A 19,391-nucleotide genomic window follows, 5' to 3' on the forward strand; every position below is an offset into this window, starting at 1 on the left:
ATAATACATTTAAACTAAAGATAAAAACGCTAATACAATGACAAAAATCAAAATGACCAAAATGAAAATATAAAAATTAAAGCTAATTCAAAAAACCATAAGAAAACTACACATTACACCAAAAAATAAAATAACAAAAGCACATAACCAAATTACTACAATGAAAATAATCGCTAATTTCAACATAAGAATACTTTTAATAGGATATAAATAAAATGTATATAAAAAATACACTGCCAGTAACCACCTAGCAACAACCCAGAATATCTTAGTAACCATTCAACACACAATATACCTCGGGTATTTTGTGTTACACTGGTAAGAAATTGCCAATAAAATGTAACTAATCATAATTTCATTGCATATTTGCCAAACGGTAGGTATTTTTTGCTTTGAGAGTTTAATTTGATATTTTGGAGAATAGTCAAGCTTCAGAAATTCACTTATGTGTCGCTTAGAGGGAAAATTCTCTATTACTACCCATCTAGAAATGATTATTGGAACCATATGAAGATATTTCACAGGCCTGCTGATGGTGGCTAACAGCGTTCAGTGTGCCAGGAGTGGATGTGTGTGTAAATTGCTGTGTAATCAGTTCGCTGGACACACATCGCTGCACTCTTAATTTATGGGATAGGAGTTATAGGGTCTCTGCATGTGCGTGCTGCATGCATAATCAGTTTGCTCTAGCATCAGCCAAAGTTGTGTGAATGTTTACAGAGTGTTTTTTGGGGTGTGATGCAGGACGTCCTGTATTTACTTGCTTCAAAATTCATATCCATTGTCCATTGAAGCACATGGCTGTCATCTGTAATTCATCTTTACAGCTATGCATCTGAGTGAATGCATGTCTGGACATGCCTCTGTGATTGTGTGTGTGTGTGTGTTTCTGTTCCTACACACAGTTTGACTGTGTTATCTGAAGTATTCATGATTGATTTGTCTCGCTAGATGGAGAGGAGGAGAGTGAGTGCTGTGAGTTGATGAGAGGTGACTGTGAAAACGGATTCTGTGTGTGTGTGTGTGTGTGTGTGTGTGTTAGAGTGACTTTTACGGAGATCTTCTGGACATGCCAGGACTTGTTCTGCGGTGTAAACATCATGCTTTCATGTGTTCTGCTTTAAAATGGTGTGTTTAAATGGGTAGTAGTGAGGCATTTAAATAGATGTGTTATGTTGTTTCAGTCTTATATCATTGCATTTTTGAAATGTCTATGTGTTTGTTAGGCAAGGCAAGTTTATTTATATAGCACAATTCATACACAGTGGTCACTCAAAGTGCTTTACATAAAATGGATTAAAAAATAATCAGAAAAGATGTAAAATCCGTTCTTTCAGCCAATCTTGATTTCAAGTAGTTCTTGCCATTTTTGTGTCCAACGTATCCATCACAAACAGCCTGTAGTCTGAGGCGGAGAGTCCCAGTGTTTATCACACACCAGCCGCTGGGTTTACCAGGGAGGGAGAAATAATCCTGAGGGATTTTGACCTGTCTCAGTCTGATTCACTGTGTCACTGGATCACGAAGTGGTCAGTTTATATATATCGCTCAGGCAGAACAATCCTCGGTCACAAAGTTGAAAACCCCTAGCGACACCAAATAGACTCAACTACGAATGGTTTACTTACGGTTTACATGAATGATAAGCTATATTAGCTTTGAAAAATGACACAACCATTCAAAAGTGAGGGGTCAGTTAGATTTTTGAAAAAAGCAAAGCTGAATTTTCAGCATCATTACTTAGTCTTCAGAAATCATTATAATATGCTGATTTGCTTAAGAAATATCAACGTTGACAACAGTTGTGCTGCTTAATATTCTTGTGAAAATTGTTCAGGATCCTTTGATGAAAAGAAAGTTCAAAACAACAGCATTTTTTTCTAAAGCAACTGAAATCTTGTGTAACACATTAAATGTCATTACTGAACAATTTATTGTGTCTTTGCTGAATAAAAGCATTAATTTCTTTTGAAACTAAAAATCTAACTGACCCCAAACTTTTGAATGGTGTTGTACGTCACCTTTAAATATCGGTTTACGGTTTTTCTGTATACCTAAAAAAAAAACTGTCCAACACTAAACCGCACATTAGCTAATCAACTGATGTCTTTCTTTGCTGTATTCTCACATGAATTTACTTGTTCTTGTCTAAAACCAAACTAGATCCACAGCATTGCGTGATGGTGTTAAAAATGTGTGGTATTCAGTTTGTGCCTTGATTTATCACCGCCCAAACCCGTCCTATATGAATCAGCTAATTCATGCTAAATAATTAAACACAATTAGACATTCACAGGGTGTGATTACATTATAATTGAAAAGGTAGGTGTGTCTGAGAGCCGAAGTCTGACAGATATAGTCACTAACTTTCTCTCTCTCTCTCTCTCTCTCTAGAAGCTTGAGGCTAAATCCCTCATCAAGCTTAACTTCAGCAAAAACAGTGAAGGTAAATATGTTTGTGTGTGTGCGCTCTTCATCCTCTTACCTGACTTGCGTCAACAACAATATGTGCTAATGACGAGATAATGGATTGCAGTCCTCTACAGTGCATATTCTGTCTTTCTCTCTTGTACTTTAGGGAAGTACCACTGTCCTGTGCTTTACACAGTGTTCACAAACAACTCCCACATTGTTACCAACAAAGTCACAGGGAACGTTTTCTCTAATGAGGTAAAACACATCCGAAAGTTTTTAAAGGTCTTTTTGCATGCAAATGTCACGTCAGTAGCATTTACTTCTACTTCCAAGTCAACTTATTTAGTTTTACCTGAAAATTATTTTATAAATATTTCTAAATGTATAGTGTTTAATAAAATAAATAATTCATATATTAAAATTAATTCATTTAAATTGATGATTTTTTTTTTTAATCGATGTAAATTGTTAATGTTGACAGAAACTTGTAAGATTTTGTTTCTTCTTCCATGGAGCACAAATTATAATTAGTTATTGTTGCTCTCTTCTATTCAAACACGGTGGCCAGGGAATGCTGAACTCCAAGATAGGATCATAAAAGTAGTCAGTTTGACTCATGAACTATATTGCAAGTCTTCTGAATCCATTTGATGAAATTTAAGTCATTAATGTGGTTGTGACATCACATCAATGATTTCTGAATTAGCCATTTTTGCTATTCAGTTTCCATGCATGGTGGAAAATGTAGGTATATACTAAAGAGCAAGGAAAATACAGTTGTTCATGCTCTTTAATATCATGCTGATGTTAATAATTTTATTAATCAATGCATTAACTGTTTTTAAACTGTATAAATGTGTACATGAATAGTCAAAATCCTATAAATGTGTGTTTTGTTTAGGCAGTAGAGCAGCTCAACATCAAGACAAAGAGTTATAAAGACCTGCTGACGGATGAACCCTTCACCCGCCAGGATCTCATCACACTACAGGTGACGGACACAGAGAGTGTGTGTTTACTACTGTTAAGTGACGAGTAAGCAGTGTCACATGAGTGATGTTATGTTAGCATGGCTGTGATTTAATACAGCTTTTCTAGAAACAAGTTAGTATCAAGCAACTCGTGTTTCGGACAACAATCGCCCAGTTCAATTTTAGTTTGTTGTGACTGTCTGTGTATCAAAACCCTGTGTTTTCTGTGAGATTTCATGAAATGTCAGGTTGAAGCCGGTTCACATGCACTACAGTGTTTAACAGCTATCGAGAGTCAGGCTTATCCTGAAGACTGACACAGAAACATAAATTATAAATATCTGCTCAGCTATTATAGTTTTTATTCATATCCATAATTGCTTTTTTTCTTATATGTTCAATTTAAGTTTGTTTTTAGAAATGTTTTGTAGCTTTAATTATATATAGCTTTAATTAATTTGTAATTTTAATCATTTTATTTCAGCTTTTTTAATGACCTAAAACTTAACACTGGTCCCAAAGTTTGTGAAAAACAAAACAAAACACATATAGTGGATGTTTTGGGGCAAATAATTTTACCAGGATATAAATGTTAGTAGCCTACTCACTGTTCCAAAATAGCCACATGTTAACGTGAGGTTTTGTTTTTTTAAATGAATCTTTAAACTCTTGTCATATGACTAATGACACCATAAAGCTGGTAAGGATTCCAGAAACTGACAGAAAAATACACCCACAGGAATGATAAGTGTAGTATCTCACCGCTAAAGGATATTTGGACCGCTTTAAAGCTGAAATAACACACATTTTTGTAAGGACACGTTAATATAAACCCTTTAACAAAAATATGAGCTGCACATTTCTGCTTTGAAACCTTCTGGAATGTATTGCCCAATTGACTTCCATTGTAAGTGCATTACTGCAAACACATCCCTCAGATTGTGAAAAGAAACTAAAATCAATTGTTTATGGTAATTGACAGCATGCCATCGATAGAGCTAAACTTGTACTCAACCTCAGATACCTTTAAAATCGTCACAATGTGAATTTGTGCTTTGTTTTGTGGATGAATTCTTTATGAAGGAGGCAATAAAGCACTGATTGAGAAACTGCACAATTTATGAATCAAACATAGCTTGTTTCTGATTAGATGGGATTAAACATTACATCAGCATGTGGCGACTGTCTAAAGTTGTGTTAAGCTTTGCTGTAAATCCATTTGAGTGTAAGAACTTATGTAACCCGGGTCAGATTTCTATCAACAAATCTATACACGGCACTGGCATGTTAGGATCTGTGTAGTAGGTCATGTACACACTACCATTCAATAGTTTAGGGTCAGTACGATTTATTTATTTTTTTCTTTTGGAAATAAAATTGATACTTTTATTCAGCAGGGATGCATTAAAATGATCAAAAGTGACAGTAAAGACATTTGCAATGTTACAAAAGATTTCTATTTCAAGTAAATGCTGTTCCTTTTAACTTTCTATTCCTTGAAGAATCCTTGGGGGGGAAAAAAACATATAAAATATTACGTTTCAACATTAATAATAATAAGAAATGTTTCTTGAGCAGTAAATCATCATATTAGAATGACTTCTGAAGGTCCATGTGACACTGAAGTAATGATGCTGAAAATTCAGCTTTGCACTCAGGAATAAATTATATTTAAAATATATCATATAAAAACTTTTTTTTTTAATCAAATAAATGCAGAATAAATAAATACATTTTCAAAAACACAATTTTTACCGACCCCAAATCTTTGAACAGTGTTATATGTTCAGACTTCGCATTGAGTTTTATGTTTGCATTTCAATGCAATAATGTGGAAATAAATAAACTGTTAAAATGACTGATTGACAGCCCTTATATAAGTATAGTAGTCTATGGTATGTCTGTCTTCAGATAGCCAGGGAAACGTGGGTGTGTGTGAAAGAAACTGAGCTGAATCAGTGTTTTCTGTGTGTGTGCATGTGAGCTACAGTGTCCAGTATTCATAGAAAGTCCTTGCATGGTTTATTTTAGGTCAGGGGTGTTATAGGGTGTTCAGAGAAATAGAAAGGGTCTTTGGGTTATTTTTGGGTGAGATTTATTTTAGATTGATGTGGTTCAGTGGTAGCTTAGCTTTGGACGTGTCTATCCCTGGAGCTCGAGGAAGGGCAGGTCAGGGAGGTGTCGGGCGGCGTAGTTTAAGGGTTAAAGAGTTTTTGAGAGGTTGTTATTTTGGGTGCCACATGGGATGGGAAAGCTGGGGGAGTTTTAAAAGGATATGGGGGAAAGTATTTGAAAAGAGAGAGGTGGTTGGGAGTGGGAGTTTAGCTGAAATAGCAGGACTGAAATGGGCGGAGGTATAGTTTCACTGTCTGACCTATTTGGAACGGATACAACGGTGGGTCAAGCTAAGAGCAGAGAGAGAGATGAGAAGGTCCTGAACACACATTCTGTGTGTGTGTGCGTGTGTGTGGCTCCCAAACTGTCCAGTCAGCAACATTTACACTAAACTGATAAAACACTGCCAAAACAAATTCATTAGAGAGTGTTTACTTGTCTTCCTATTTAGGGGGAAATATGATACGAGTTGTTTTATAACTATTGTGTGTATATAATGAAATGTCTGTGCATAGTTTGTCAGCAAATCTGAAGTTGTCATATAACATCTCATTTTGTCACTTTATTTCCCAGGATCCTACAAATCTGGATAAATTCAATGTCTCCAACTTCTTCCATGTGAAAAACAATATGAAAGTCCTTGACCCTGGTGAGTTCAGTGTTTTGAACGCAGTACAAAATGTTCAGTTCGTTTTGGCAAAGAATTTATTGTTTTGAGGATAGCATACTATTCTTACTCATAGTATACTATGCAGTGTATAGTGTTTGGTGTGCAAATCCTGCGTTGCAGTGTTGTTATTGTTAACCAACACCAAAACTATTACGAATTATTTTTGTTCATTGAAAAAAAATAATACAAATATTAGATTAAAAACTATAAAATGTACCTAAAAAAGATTTAGGTAAATTAGAAAAATGATTAGTTGTTCATCTAATATTTGTATACTGTATATATGTACCGGTAAGTGCTAAAATTACTAAACCTGAAATCAAATAAATGAAAGTTGAATAGAAATAACACTAATAAAAATAACAAATTTACACAACAAAACTTAAAACCCCTAATTAAAATTAAGAAAAATTCAAAACATTAATTAATACATTAATAGTAAATTACACTAAAATAACACTGATTTGCAGTTTACAACAGTTAACACACTTTTCTGGCTGCTGCATTCCACAATAACACAGATTGCAAATGAATAATTGAAGACAAAAACCCTCACTGTCAGTTAGTTAGACTTAACCTGTGAGAGTTGAATAATTTAGCTCCAGGCTCATCAAAGTCACCATTCTTTACATTTAGTTATGTAGCCATATTACTTGCATTATCCCATCCGTGATGATTTAAGGAAAGTAATTGGTTAACGAGGTAGAACTTGGTGCAATTCGTTATGGATTCACATTGCACAATGAATTAACTAAAGGAGTGTATTTGCTAAATTATGTGAATTCATTTGAATCTCTGAACATGACATACTTAAAAGGCCATCAAGATAACCATCATGACAGGAATGCAAGATAGTGTGTGTGTGTGTATGTCATCACAGACTGCAATCGCTGACCAGCGGTCTTAAATTATCCGGAGAGATCCATATTTCTGACAGCACTGCAACACTGCCTGCGCTGCTGTTATAGCAGATCTCATGTTGTGGCTGGTTTACTCGGTGTAGCTTAGACTTTTTAATCTCAAAAAACCCTGAAAATCAGTTTTTATTGTGGTGTCCTTCTTTGAAACGTCCTCAGATGACTGGATGGTAGCACTTTATTGAGTCCTGTATAATGTATTATAATATTCGTTATGCATTAAAATGGTATTCATAATGTCATATAATACACAGTGTTCGTCATTGTCTTTAAAAAAAAATTGGAACCACAGTTATATATATATAATGTATATAGTACATTATATTAGGTCAAGTCACCTTTATTTATGTAGTGCTTTTTACAATACAGATTGTTTCAAAGCAGCTTTCAGTGATAATAGGAAATTAATGCAACAAAGATTGTTTTGGCTGTACAGCAGCTCTAGAGGAAAGTCATTGTCTAGCTTAAGTAAGTTTTTAATTGATTCATTCATATAAATTAGTAAATTTTTAGTTAACTGATTTGTATATGTACATTTCTGAAATGCATAACTTAGACAGTTACCTCTGATAATAGATCACTCTAAATTGTAATTGTGGACACATGCATTTTCTGTAAAGCTGCTTTGAAACGATCTGTATTGTGTAAAGCGCTATACAAATAAATTTGAATTGACTTAACTTGAAATTGAATTTGAAAACAGAAAACTTTTAATGCGTTCTGGCTGTTCATTTACAAGACAGTGGTGTTTTGGTGGCCTGAGAACGCAAACTTAGGTTTCAAAGTTACACGTTTATCTCTTCAAAAACGTGAATCTGTGACATGCACGTGTATTATGTTTAGTCTATAGGCATGCATTATTACCCACCTGTTTATAAGTACAAGCTTAAAGAGTTGATGCATTTTATGCAGTTTAATGCATTTGTTTTTGTTCAAAGTCTCTTGTACTCACCACTGCATTTATTTGATTACAAATAATTTTACACTTAAATTTAGCAAAAAATATTACAATTTAAAATAATTGTTTTCTGTTTGAATGTATTATATATATATATATAAATTATTCCTTTGATGGCAAAGCAATCATTCTTATAATGCTGATTTAATAAATAGAAAGTTCAAAAGAACAGTTATTTAAAATAGAAATATTTCATATTTACTGTAGCTTTTGATCAATTAAATATGTCCTTGATCAATTAAATATGTCCTTGCTGAATAAAATAAGAATTTTTTTCAAAAAAAAACTTTTGAACCGTATTATGTATATGTGCACACAAAGGCTTCAGATAAAAGGTAATCATACCAAGTGTTTTTGTGAATCTGATGACTTGTATTGTGGAGATGTCACTTTTATGAGCCCCTGTCCATTTTTCCTTCCCCTACAGATGAAGAGAAAGCCAAACTGTTACCAGGATACCATCTGAAAACCACAAACCTGGAGACGCGAGAAACCCTGGCGGAGCTCTACAGGGACTATAAAGGAGATCAGCTGTTGGCCTCCACTATGAAAGAGCCAGAAACCAAAAAAACAGACAAGTTCAATGCCGTGAGTGTTTTAAGATATTGCCTTTCTAGCTGTAGTCGATGGCAGATTCTGCGCTCTCCTCTTTGTCTTCATTGTTTTGTTTCTTTTTTCTATTTTTCGTCATTTTGAAGCAGCAAAAATTTCCAACATTGATAATAATAAGAAATGTTTCTTGAGATCAAATCAGCATATTAGAAGGATTTCTGAAGGAGGTAATGATGCTGAAAATTCAAATTCCGATCACATAATAAATTATATTACAATATATTCAAATAGAAATCAGTTATTTTGAGTTTAAATAATATTTCACAATATTACTGTTTTCACTATATTTCTCATCAATTAAATGCAGCCTTTGGTCAGCATTAGAGATTTCTTTCAAAAACATTAAAAATCTGACCAAACCCTTACTTTTAGTGCAATAATTGTAATGGGTAATAATGAGTTCTAATGAGATCTCCTGCAAGGTGTTTGAGGTCAGATACAGCAGTTCAGTGCAGCGCTGTTTGGGTCACAGTGGCATGTCTTGCCGTCTCTGTCTGTGTGTGTGTGTGTACGCACATGTAAAAGTGTCTGTGCATTACGAGGTGATTTGCCTCTCAGACTCTACCACCATCACACAGCAACTGGAGCAGAAGAAAACGCCTCGCAGGATCCTCAACCGACCACACACACTCAGAGCAAGAATCTCAAGAAGTTCCTCTGAATGTCATGTCAATTTTTTCTAAAATGATCACACCAATCACACTTCCTTGGTAATGACCCCACCGCACCAATACCTGGTATCTAAACCATGAGGGGTTTTTTTTCTTTCGTTCTTGCTCTGCGGTGGTTCTAAGTGTGTTTGTGGCCGTGTCTCAAGCCTTCTTTTAGCTCAGGTTGGAGTGTGTCTGCCCTGTGCTTTCAGCTATATTAGCTTTTCTTGCTCGGCCCATTCACAGAGTGTAATTGGCTCGACTTTTGGCATGAATGCCAGTCTATTTCAGCCCTAGCTGTGCTGGATTGGTATTGTGACGCTGAAATAGACTGGCATTCAAGCCCACTCTCCTACTGATTTAGCTTTGCTATTTCTACACCATACTAGGGCAACTGTAATATCCCAAATAACGTTTTTCAACTAAATGTGATAGATTTAACATTTAAACAAAAATGCATTACTCATTGAGCACCATTTATGCTACAGAAATGAATAATATTATAATGTGACTTGTTGTAAAGAGCTGAGTGTGTAAAGTGATCTGACTTTTATATTTAAACTACACGAGTCAGTAAGAAACCACCCAGAACACCTTAGCAACTGTATAGCAATATGCTAAAATCTCTTTTAAGTGGTAGCTTAGTTCATCACTTTAAATTCATTCTATTGAATACCGAAAATGTCAATTTTGGCGCTTTTCCATTACCAGTACCAGCTCGGCTCGGCTCGCGTTTCGCTCCGTTTTCCATTGCATAGTACTTCCACAATAGTACCTGGTGGTCGTCATAGCGACGCGACACACACCCGCTACCCACACACACAGGACAATGGAGGAAATCGAGTGTATGCTGTTTTACATAATATTAGTAATGGGTATATCACGCAATCTCTGGCAAAACTATTTAAAAATGCCGGGGTTATTCAGGATACTCCGTCTGGCGCGTGCAATGATGGCGCAGTGAATAGTGACGATTCTCGCTGACCAATCAGCAGTCTCCCGTGTGTCACGTCACGTTTTAGTATCGCCTCAGCTCGCCTCGGCTCGCTTAGAACCTCGCCGGAGGTGATACGAAAAAAAGTACCTGGAAGCAGGTACTGGTACAACTTTTACACAGTGGAAAACCAAACAGAGGCGAGTCAAGTTGAGGTGAGGCGAGCCAAGGCGAGCTGGTACTGTGCAGTGGAAAAGCGCCATTTGTAGAGAAAAGCCTTTTTTTAACTCTGATTTTAAGAGTAGCGAGTCAGCTGGGAACACAGACCTGTTGAGAAGACACATCTGCTGCACATAAACATCAATGCATCCAAACACACCTGAATTACCCCACAGGAATCAATGAACATATCCCCCTGTCTGTCTGTCATAATGAATTGGTGATAAAACACTATTATTAAGTGTGATTAGGAGACTCATTAGGAGGTGTAAGAGTGATGTCAAGCATATGCAGATCATTTAGTCGTTTCAGATGGAGGTGTTAGGGCTTATTTTGTCTTATCTGTAAACCATGTCTGTCTCTCTTCTTTCAGGCTCACTATTCCACTGGAAGAGTGTCTGCCTCCTTCACATCTACAGCTATGGCTCCAGCCACCACCCATGAAGCAGGTAATGGAAATTAAACCGGTTTTCCCTGCTTACTCATACCAAACAAATCTGATAGGAACAGACCATTTTAGTTTGAAATGCATCAGCTGGTCCATGGGTCATGGTTGATGATAATCAGTAGATGGCCAAGTCACGAGCTTCCCTTTAGTCTTCTCATGGTTCCTTCTCTTTGTTGCTGTCCTATTTGAGCCGATTGCTGATTCCGATGGTCTTCGGGGTCTTTTTAACCCGCAAATTACTTTTGCTGAATAAAAAAAGAAAGAAATCTTTGTCCAACTGGCATGAAACTCTTGTACCGCTTTCAACCCTTTCTAGATCTAAAAAAAAAAAAAAAATTGTAATATCTGTTTTTATGTTAGCGTGAAATATTTTTGTCACATTTGTGGTCTTCGCGGTCCCTGGAGACCCTGCATACAAAATAGACAAAATTCATCATCAAAATCACAAACAACGCAGAACAAAACAGAAATGAAGTGCCACACTTCTAACAATGCTAAAAACATTCACAATGCAAAATGATCACACACACACACACACAGGAATACGTTTGTGAGACTATAAAAATTGCTCTCTTATAATTTGTCACATAAAATAGTCAAAAAATTGGTGACACTGACACATCGACAATGTACACACACACACACACACACACAGAGAGAGAGTGTTTTTTTTACTTTACATTTTCCAAAATATGGCCAAAAATTGTACACTAAACCATGTAAAATTATCCATGTTATCTCCATAAATGAAATTTAGAAATTTGGGTCTTTTATAAAGTGGATTTGACATAAAACAGCTGTTTTTGTATAAAAAAAACCTATTTTAAAAAACAATTTATTTATATAACTTTTAAATATATCATAAATCCTCCAAAAATCTTTGAGACCCCAAAGATCACTAGTGTCACCCAAAATGAAGACTATCAGAGGGTTAAGCTATGTTGCTGGTAATCCCCACAGTCACTTTGGGTAGAAGAGTCTTCTAAATGTGCAAATGTAAATGTCATCATGACTGGTGATCCACACAACAAATGACATAATATCCCTTTTTTTATGCTTGGAAGTTGCTGCATGCATTTCATGACATTGCATCATTGCAATACCTGAAACTCCTGCCAAATATTAGTTCTGGTTTGTTATATTTACACTCATTTTCGAGTGAGTCTGGCTTCAGTGTACCTCAGGAAACCATCTGGCAGCTGTCAAATCGGTCCTGCATACCTGTTCATTCTCTTTCAGATTAGTTTAAGGCTATTATGATTCAGAAATGTTGTCAATACCTCCTGGAGCAGAGTCGTTCATAAATGAATGAAAATATTTGTCTTTGTGTTTTCAGATGCTATTGCAGACGATACCGTTCGCTACCAGTACGTTAAGAAGAAAGGCTATGTGCGCCTACACACAAACAAAGGAGACCTGAATGTGGAGTTACACTGTGATAAGGTAACGCTACGTGGAAACACTAATAATCCTTGGTTGTGCATAGAGTGCATTTAAACTTTTCATGCATTGAGTCTAAGCAGAACTGTGCCAGATGTATTATATTTCTGTACACATGGTTTTGCTTGTCCGTCCCCGTTTGTGTTCATCATTTGAATAAGATTTTCCTGGCTGTGTTTGACACCTTGTTTGCCGTCACACTTAATCAGAGCAAGGCCAGAGCTGACTAATTACAGAGTGAAGGAATGAGAAAAGAATTACACAGTGGTCCACTTAAAAATGCTTTAGATACAAAATACCAAAGCAAGCAGCATCTGCAAACAACTAACTTGACATTTCTGTGCTACTTTTTTTCAATTATTTTAAACCAGTTGGTCTCAAGGTTACACAGGTGTCCTGGCAGATGAACCCCATGTAATTTATCATATCAAAAATAAACATGCTAACATGTTCCACCAAGTTTGGTAGTAAATATTTACTACCGTTCAAAAGTTTGGGATCAATACGATTTTATATAAATAAATAAAAAATACTTTTGTTCAAATTTAAATTGATCAAAAGAGACACAAACATTTATAAAAATTAAAATCCAAAATTTCTATTTAAAAAAAACATGAAAAAGAAACTAATTAAAAAAAAGAAGAAAGAAAATAAATTATCATTTTAAAATATATTTAAAAAATGAGCAAATTATTATTTTAAATGTATTAATATTTTACAGTATTACCATTTTGTATATTGTATTTCTGATCAAGTAAATTAAGTCTCGGTTAGCACAAGAGACTTTAGCATTGAAAAATATTAACATTAAAAACTTTTTAAATCTAAGGAACCCCTTACTTTAAAAATGTATAATTTATTTTACATTTTGAAACCTGACAAACTTTATGAACTGATTTCGTTGAAAATGTGCTTGTTTTTTTATATTTTGTATGGTTTGTATTCTGTAAATACACATTTTTAACTGGCTTAAAGGTGCAGAATTTTGGTGATAAATCTTTCTATTAGTCAATGCAGGAAATTTGCTATATATAGGCCTGGTTTCAAAGACAGGGCTTACATTAAGTCAGAATTAGGCCTTATTTCAATTAACATTTAAGTAGCTTTTATAAACATGCTTTAGAAGAAACACTACTACTAGTAACATATTTTAAGATATGTCAGTGCAACCTGCTTTCACTTAAAGCTACAATATGTAATTTTTTTTGCCGCTGGGGGTCGCTAACCTCTTACAATAACAAAGGTGTAGGTTTATGATGCAGTGACAAGCTGAATGCTGGGAATTGCTGTCAAGCTGATGGATCTAATAATGTTAATGGATGATGAGTGAAAACATTCATGTTTTTTAACATTACAGTAGTATGAAGCAGGTCGCGATTGCTAATAATAGACAGATATCACACGCGAGTCCCGCGGATAAAAAGGATATTTAACTCGAACTACCCGCAACTGCTGAATTACTACTCACACAGGTCAGTTTATTTGACGAATTAAACTTGTGAGGTAAGTTAACGCAGCAGCGCTGTTTCACTTGGTCTAATGTTACACTAACATACTAAACAGCATTTGAGTGTGTTGAAAGTTATAATGTTATTCTATGCGTTACTTCGTTTGCTATATGAAACTAGCAGCTTACTAGTAAGCTAGATCAACATTAGAATAACATATAGATCATAACATTTCATCATGTTGAGCTATATAACTTTGATTTGTTATGTACATTTGCTCACCTGTCTAATAAAGAATGATCAAGAACTCGTGAAGCTCTGTCAAGTTCAAGTTAGTCACGGACGTGGAGATCTCGGCATCTCGAAAACGCCACGCCGATATTGAACCTCATTTTAGTTCTCCTTTTTTGTCCCAAAGTCTGCTTGCCATGGTCCATAATGTTTGAACGAAATTAGAACAGCGTGCCGCTAAACGTTACGCACTACGCAGATGTCCACGTCTGTCGCCATGGTTACGTCATGGCTATGGCAGTACGAGCGGAAACCATAGACAGTATATAAAAGCGGAAACCGAGGATAGCGCGGATATTGCATCATTGACAGGCGACAATGACCAGGGATGAGCCATTATTAAAAATTGGAATTTCTCTGAAATAAAAAAATCTTTGGAGACTTTTGGGATATTGTAAGTACACAACTACAGAAAACATATCCCACTGTGCAAGTGATTTTTGGATATTTTATTACAAAATTCTTACATGTTGTACCTTTAAAACAGCTCAAACATGCAATTTAGTCTGGGACTAGTCTTAAGCCCTTTCTGTGAAACAATTAAACTCCACTTTAGACTAACTGCAGACACGACTTTTAAAAGAATACAGACTGGTCCTGATATTTATAGATTGAGCAGAGGTGTGTGTACAGGTCTACATGCAGTCTTGTCTTTTACATAATGTATAATTCATCCATTCAGAGTGTCACACTGCAACTGCTGACCTATATAGGTTGACTCACTCTATTTTTCTATTTCTCATTTTTACGTTGTCTTGTTTTCCTTGCTCGGTTTTTGCTGTTAATGTCAGATTCTATTCTTTATTCTTTGTGTCCGTTTCTAATATGTTTCCTCTCTACTCATTTCTTTTCCTTGATGTGCTCTGTATCCCACTGAGCTTGTAAAATCATCCCTGCCATAAAACACTTCCTCTGAAAAATTGTGTTGGTTGTGGCCTTGTGCTGGCGTAATGCGCACCCATAGTTCTCTCTCCACAGCGAAGCAGATGCAGCGTCCCTGGTCTTATTTATGTGAGCGCGTGTGCCAGGCTCTCACTCCTGGGTCAAAGCCGCTCATGAATCACCTTATATCTATCATTTAGTGTTTCACTTTAATACGGTACAGAGAAACTGGTGAGCTTGGGCTTTACTGACTTTAATCACATAGATAAGATTCTGTACATTTAAATCACTTCATGTTTTTTTTGCATTTTAGCACTATTATATCACTTTACTTGAACGCTTTGGCTCAGTCTTGCACAAAAGCAGCAGATTCGTTAAAGGGATAGTTCACCCAAAAATGAAAATTGTGTCATCATTTGGAACACAAGTTTTTCCAAACCTGTATGAATTTCTTTCTTCTGCTGGACACAAAAGAAGCGATTGTGAAGAATGTCGATAACCAGACCATTGACGTCTATAGTATTTTTTTCCATACTATGGAAGCCCATCAACTGTTTGGTTAACCATCATCTTCAAAATATCTTCTTTTGTGTTCAGCAGAAGAAACTCATAACAGTTTGTAACCACCCGAGGGCGAGTAAATGATGACACAATTTTCATTTTTGGGTGAACTATCCCTTTAAGCCTTCACAAGGCCGCCACATGATAAAAGACCTAATTTGTTTAGAAAATTCCTTGAATTTTAGATTTACATTTAATGAAAGTTTAGGGAAAAGGGAACACATTGTAAGACCTGAAGTCTTTGTCCTATTCCAGCTTAATGTGCAGAATAAGACTGTGTGTGTGTGTGTGTGTGTGTGTGTGTGTGTGTGTGTGTGTGTGTGTGTGTGTGTGTGTGTGTGTGTGTGAGAGTGTGTGTGTGTGAGAGTGAGACACTTGGGAACCAAGGTAAACACTGCCTAATAGACACAGAAACAGCATTTCATGGTCCTCATAGTCCTAGTATTTTCATTGGCTGTGTTCTTGTCAAATCCGGATAAAGAGAAGAGGTCACATTGATAAGAAAATTACCCTCCTTTTTGTCTCCCTCCCTCCCCTCCCTCCCTCCTGCGGTTTGCTTGCATTTGTGATGATTCTATTTGTGGTGCAATGTTTACAAAGTAGTGTCCTTTATTGACTGTAACTGAATCTTATGAAAGGATAAGACAAATGTCAAGTTAAAACATCATGATGTTCACATTTCACTCATAAACAAAACAGAATTGCTAAAAAAATAAACCTTTTAAAAAGGTGCATTTAAAAACATTAAGTTTTTTTGCTTTTAAGATAATTTATGGCAATCGTTAATGTATTACTGTTAGAAATACAATAATGACTTAATAGTGACTTCCTAAAATGAAACAAATAATATCACATGTAGCCTATATACAGATTACAGTTTAAGTAATGTTTATCTACTTATTTATTTTGCATTACTGTAATAATAATGTATTTTTTTTTGTCATGAGCATTTTGAGGTGAATGGATATTATTATTTAAATTAAGTCAATGCAGAAAATCTTAATGGTCTAAAGTAGGCTTTATGTAGTCAAAATATGATTTCTTATTTGTATTTTCATTTGGCGATATACAAATGCCCTCTTGTCAAGGATGGGCATTTTACAGCATTTTTTTATTTTCTTTTAGTGGCATTTAGATAGTGGAATGTCGTGGCCAGTTATGTAACAATGTCAGGTCTAGATGAAGCAGATGATTGAGATCAAGCTTGACAACTTTATTTTTGTAGGTGTTTTGTGTGTGTGCTTTTCATGCATGAGTGTGAGACATTGAAATCTTGACTTTTTTAAGTCCTGAGATGCTTGATTATGGAAGTTTGTTTCCGCCACTGAATAAAAAATGTAAAAAAATCTTCTTTTTTTTATTAATTTGAACTACTTTTTTTTTCTCACGATTGACTTTTTCTCAGAATTGCATGATATAAACTCGCAATTGTGAGTCAGTGTTTTTTTGTCCTCAGAATTGGACTTTATAACGTGCAATTTCAAGTTAATATCTCTCAATTCTGAGAAAAAAATATCAGAATTGCAAGATGTAAAGTCGCTATTGCGAGAAAAAAAGTCAGGTGTGAGAGAAAATTGCGCAATTACTTTTTTTTTATTTTTTTTTATTCAGTGCTAAAAACAAGTTGAAGAGAAGACCTCTTCTCAGGGTAACTTATAAAACTTTAATGTGGAAATTGCTTCTGCATGTCCCAATGTCTTTTCTGAGCACACAATTAGTTTATTGACTCTCAGAGGTTTTATTTGAAGAGAGGGATGTCTGATCGTCATAGAAACGAACAAATAAACATTTACACAGCGGGAGAGGAATCAACTCCTTAACTTTCAATGCTATGTTTTTTCTACGTCCTGAATAGTTTCAGATTTAAAATGCATTCAAAGCTGCCAGATGTATTGTAAACAAACCTAAAGGTTTATTGGCCTTTATATCAAATAAAAATAAGAAAAAAAATATTATTAAAATGTTTTAATAAATTAATTAAAATGTTTTAATAAATTAATAAGTCGTCATCTGAAGTTACAGTAGACACTTCCTGTATTATTCATAAGTTATTTAATGTTGCCAGCTGTAGTTTCAGTATTAATGTGAATGTTTTCCAGTCCTTTTTAATTTGTATTATATTTCTTCATGAAATTCAACCATTTCATGCCAAATATCATAAGAAAAAAGTTATATTTTGCATAAAGAAAATTAAGCCTATTTTATGATTAAGAAAGATCTTAGATTGTTGACTTATTTTCATGATAGTTAAGCATTTTCTGTAATATAATAAAGAAAATTCTCCTGCTCAGACATCATAACTAAATAAAAAAATATATATTTAGTGCAATAAATTGTTCCATGATGTATAAATACTTGAATATGTAATAATTATTTTAAATAATTCTTAATATTTCTAGAATTACAGGTTGTTTTTGGTTTTGTTTAAAAATAAAATGGCCTTAATTATCAATGTCACAATGGAAAAAAATCTAATTGTCCAACATAGATTTCTCTTTTTATTTAAAATTTCTCATTTAATTTAATATTTTCTAATTTGTTGTTTACTTTTAATTTTGAGGTTAAACATTAAACTGGATGTGTTCTTGGCCAGTTTCATTAGATTCACCCACTTTTCTAGTTCCTATATTCAATAGGTTCATCTTCTAGTCAAAAGCGCTTCAGAAGAGTTTCTTATTGATTGTTCATGTGATTTGTATGGTCTCACAACAAAGTAACCCCTCAATTCAAACCCTTTTTTTATTAGTTTAGCGTGCTGCTATCATGCCGTGTTATCATAATGACAAACTGTTTTCATAAATCACATTTCCTGACATTAAAACTGATATCTTTTTTCTTTTTTTTTCTTGCAGGTCCCCAAGGCAGGAGAAAACTTTATTAAACTGTGTAAGAAAGGATATTATGATGGCACAGTATTCCACCGCTCTATTCGAAATTTTATGGTAAATAAGCTTCTCTTTATTATTCTAAAATGCCTTTTAAATGAATTTATTTTAAGATGGTACCTTGAATGTAACCTTTTCCTACAGTATATTCAGTGTGTGTGTGTGTGTGTGTGTGTGTTTGTGTTTGCTAGCGTTAGATAACTATATATATATATTAGGGCTGTCAAAAGATTGAAATTTAATCGTTGATTAAGAGTGTGATTAATCGCATACTTATCGAGAAATTAAGCATACATCATTTATCTTGTTTAACGCTTTTATAGTCATCATTATACAGCAAAGTAAACTGTCAGATTGAAGGGCGATTCTCACAAAACTGTATTTTCTAGAAATGCATGAGATAATTGTAGTTTTCTACTGCTTATTTTACTTTGATTTCCATGTAATTTAACTACTTTTTTTACTTTATTGGTGTACCAAGAAAAATTACATATATGTGAAATGGTTGATGTGTTCTTTCCAAAATGTTTGACTACAGTACAACCACAAAAATCAGCAAAGGCTCAAATGTGTGTGTGTGTATATATATAATGCAAACTTTGTTGCATTATTTTCCTGTTATCTCTGTAAAGCTGTTTTGAAACGATCAGAAATTGTAAAAAGCGATATATAAGTAAAGTTGACTTGACCAAGCACTGGGAAATTACAAGTATCAGATCGGATCGACTCTGTATCGGCAGATACTCAATATTCAATGACTCCGATCGAATTGGAGGCACAAAAAAACTTGACCGGTACATCAATAGTAATTGAAGTAGATTGCTAGCCATTTAAAGCCAAAGAATTAGCTTTAAAAAAAAAATATTATGGAAAATGGGGCATTTTAATGTTTTTTTTGTTATTCTTTGTTTTCAGATTCAAGGAGGAGACCCTACAGGGACTGGTACAGGTAATCATTTTTTTTTACATTTGTTC

General features: G+C 34.7%; 1 protein-coding gene across 2 annotated transcripts in view; it reads left to right on the forward strand.

The window, feature by feature from the left end:
• The window catches only part of ppil2 (peptidylprolyl isomerase (cyclophilin)-like 2), a 35,704-nt gene that overhangs the window by 5,132 nt on the left and 11,181 nt on the right, over window positions 1-19,391 (forward strand). For both annotated transcript variants that reach the window (XR_013796790.1, XM_079606215.1), the window contains exons 6-14: window positions 2,395-2,446; window positions 2,579-2,670; window positions 3,317-3,406; window positions 6,075-6,150; window positions 8,474-8,634; window positions 10,835-10,910; window positions 12,246-12,352; window positions 18,384-18,473; window positions 19,332-19,365. Coding sequence is in view for 1 of the 2 variants with exons in the window: in XM_079606215.1 (XP_079462341.1) it covers window positions 2,395-2,446; window positions 2,579-2,670; window positions 3,317-3,406; window positions 6,075-6,150; window positions 8,474-8,634; window positions 10,835-10,910; window positions 12,246-12,352; window positions 18,384-18,473; window positions 19,332-19,365 (778 nt within the window). In the remaining variant the exon portion in view is untranslated. The remainder of the gene's footprint in view (window positions 1-2,394; window positions 2,447-2,578; window positions 2,671-3,316; window positions 3,407-6,074; window positions 6,151-8,473; window positions 8,635-10,834; window positions 10,911-12,245; window positions 12,353-18,383; window positions 18,474-19,331; window positions 19,366-19,391) is intronic.

Source organism: Phoxinus phoxinus (genome assembly GCF_949152265.1).
Source record: "Phoxinus phoxinus genome assembly, chromosome: 3".
Taxonomy (NCBI): domain Eukaryota; kingdom Metazoa; phylum Chordata; class Actinopteri; order Cypriniformes; family Leuciscidae; genus Phoxinus; species Phoxinus phoxinus.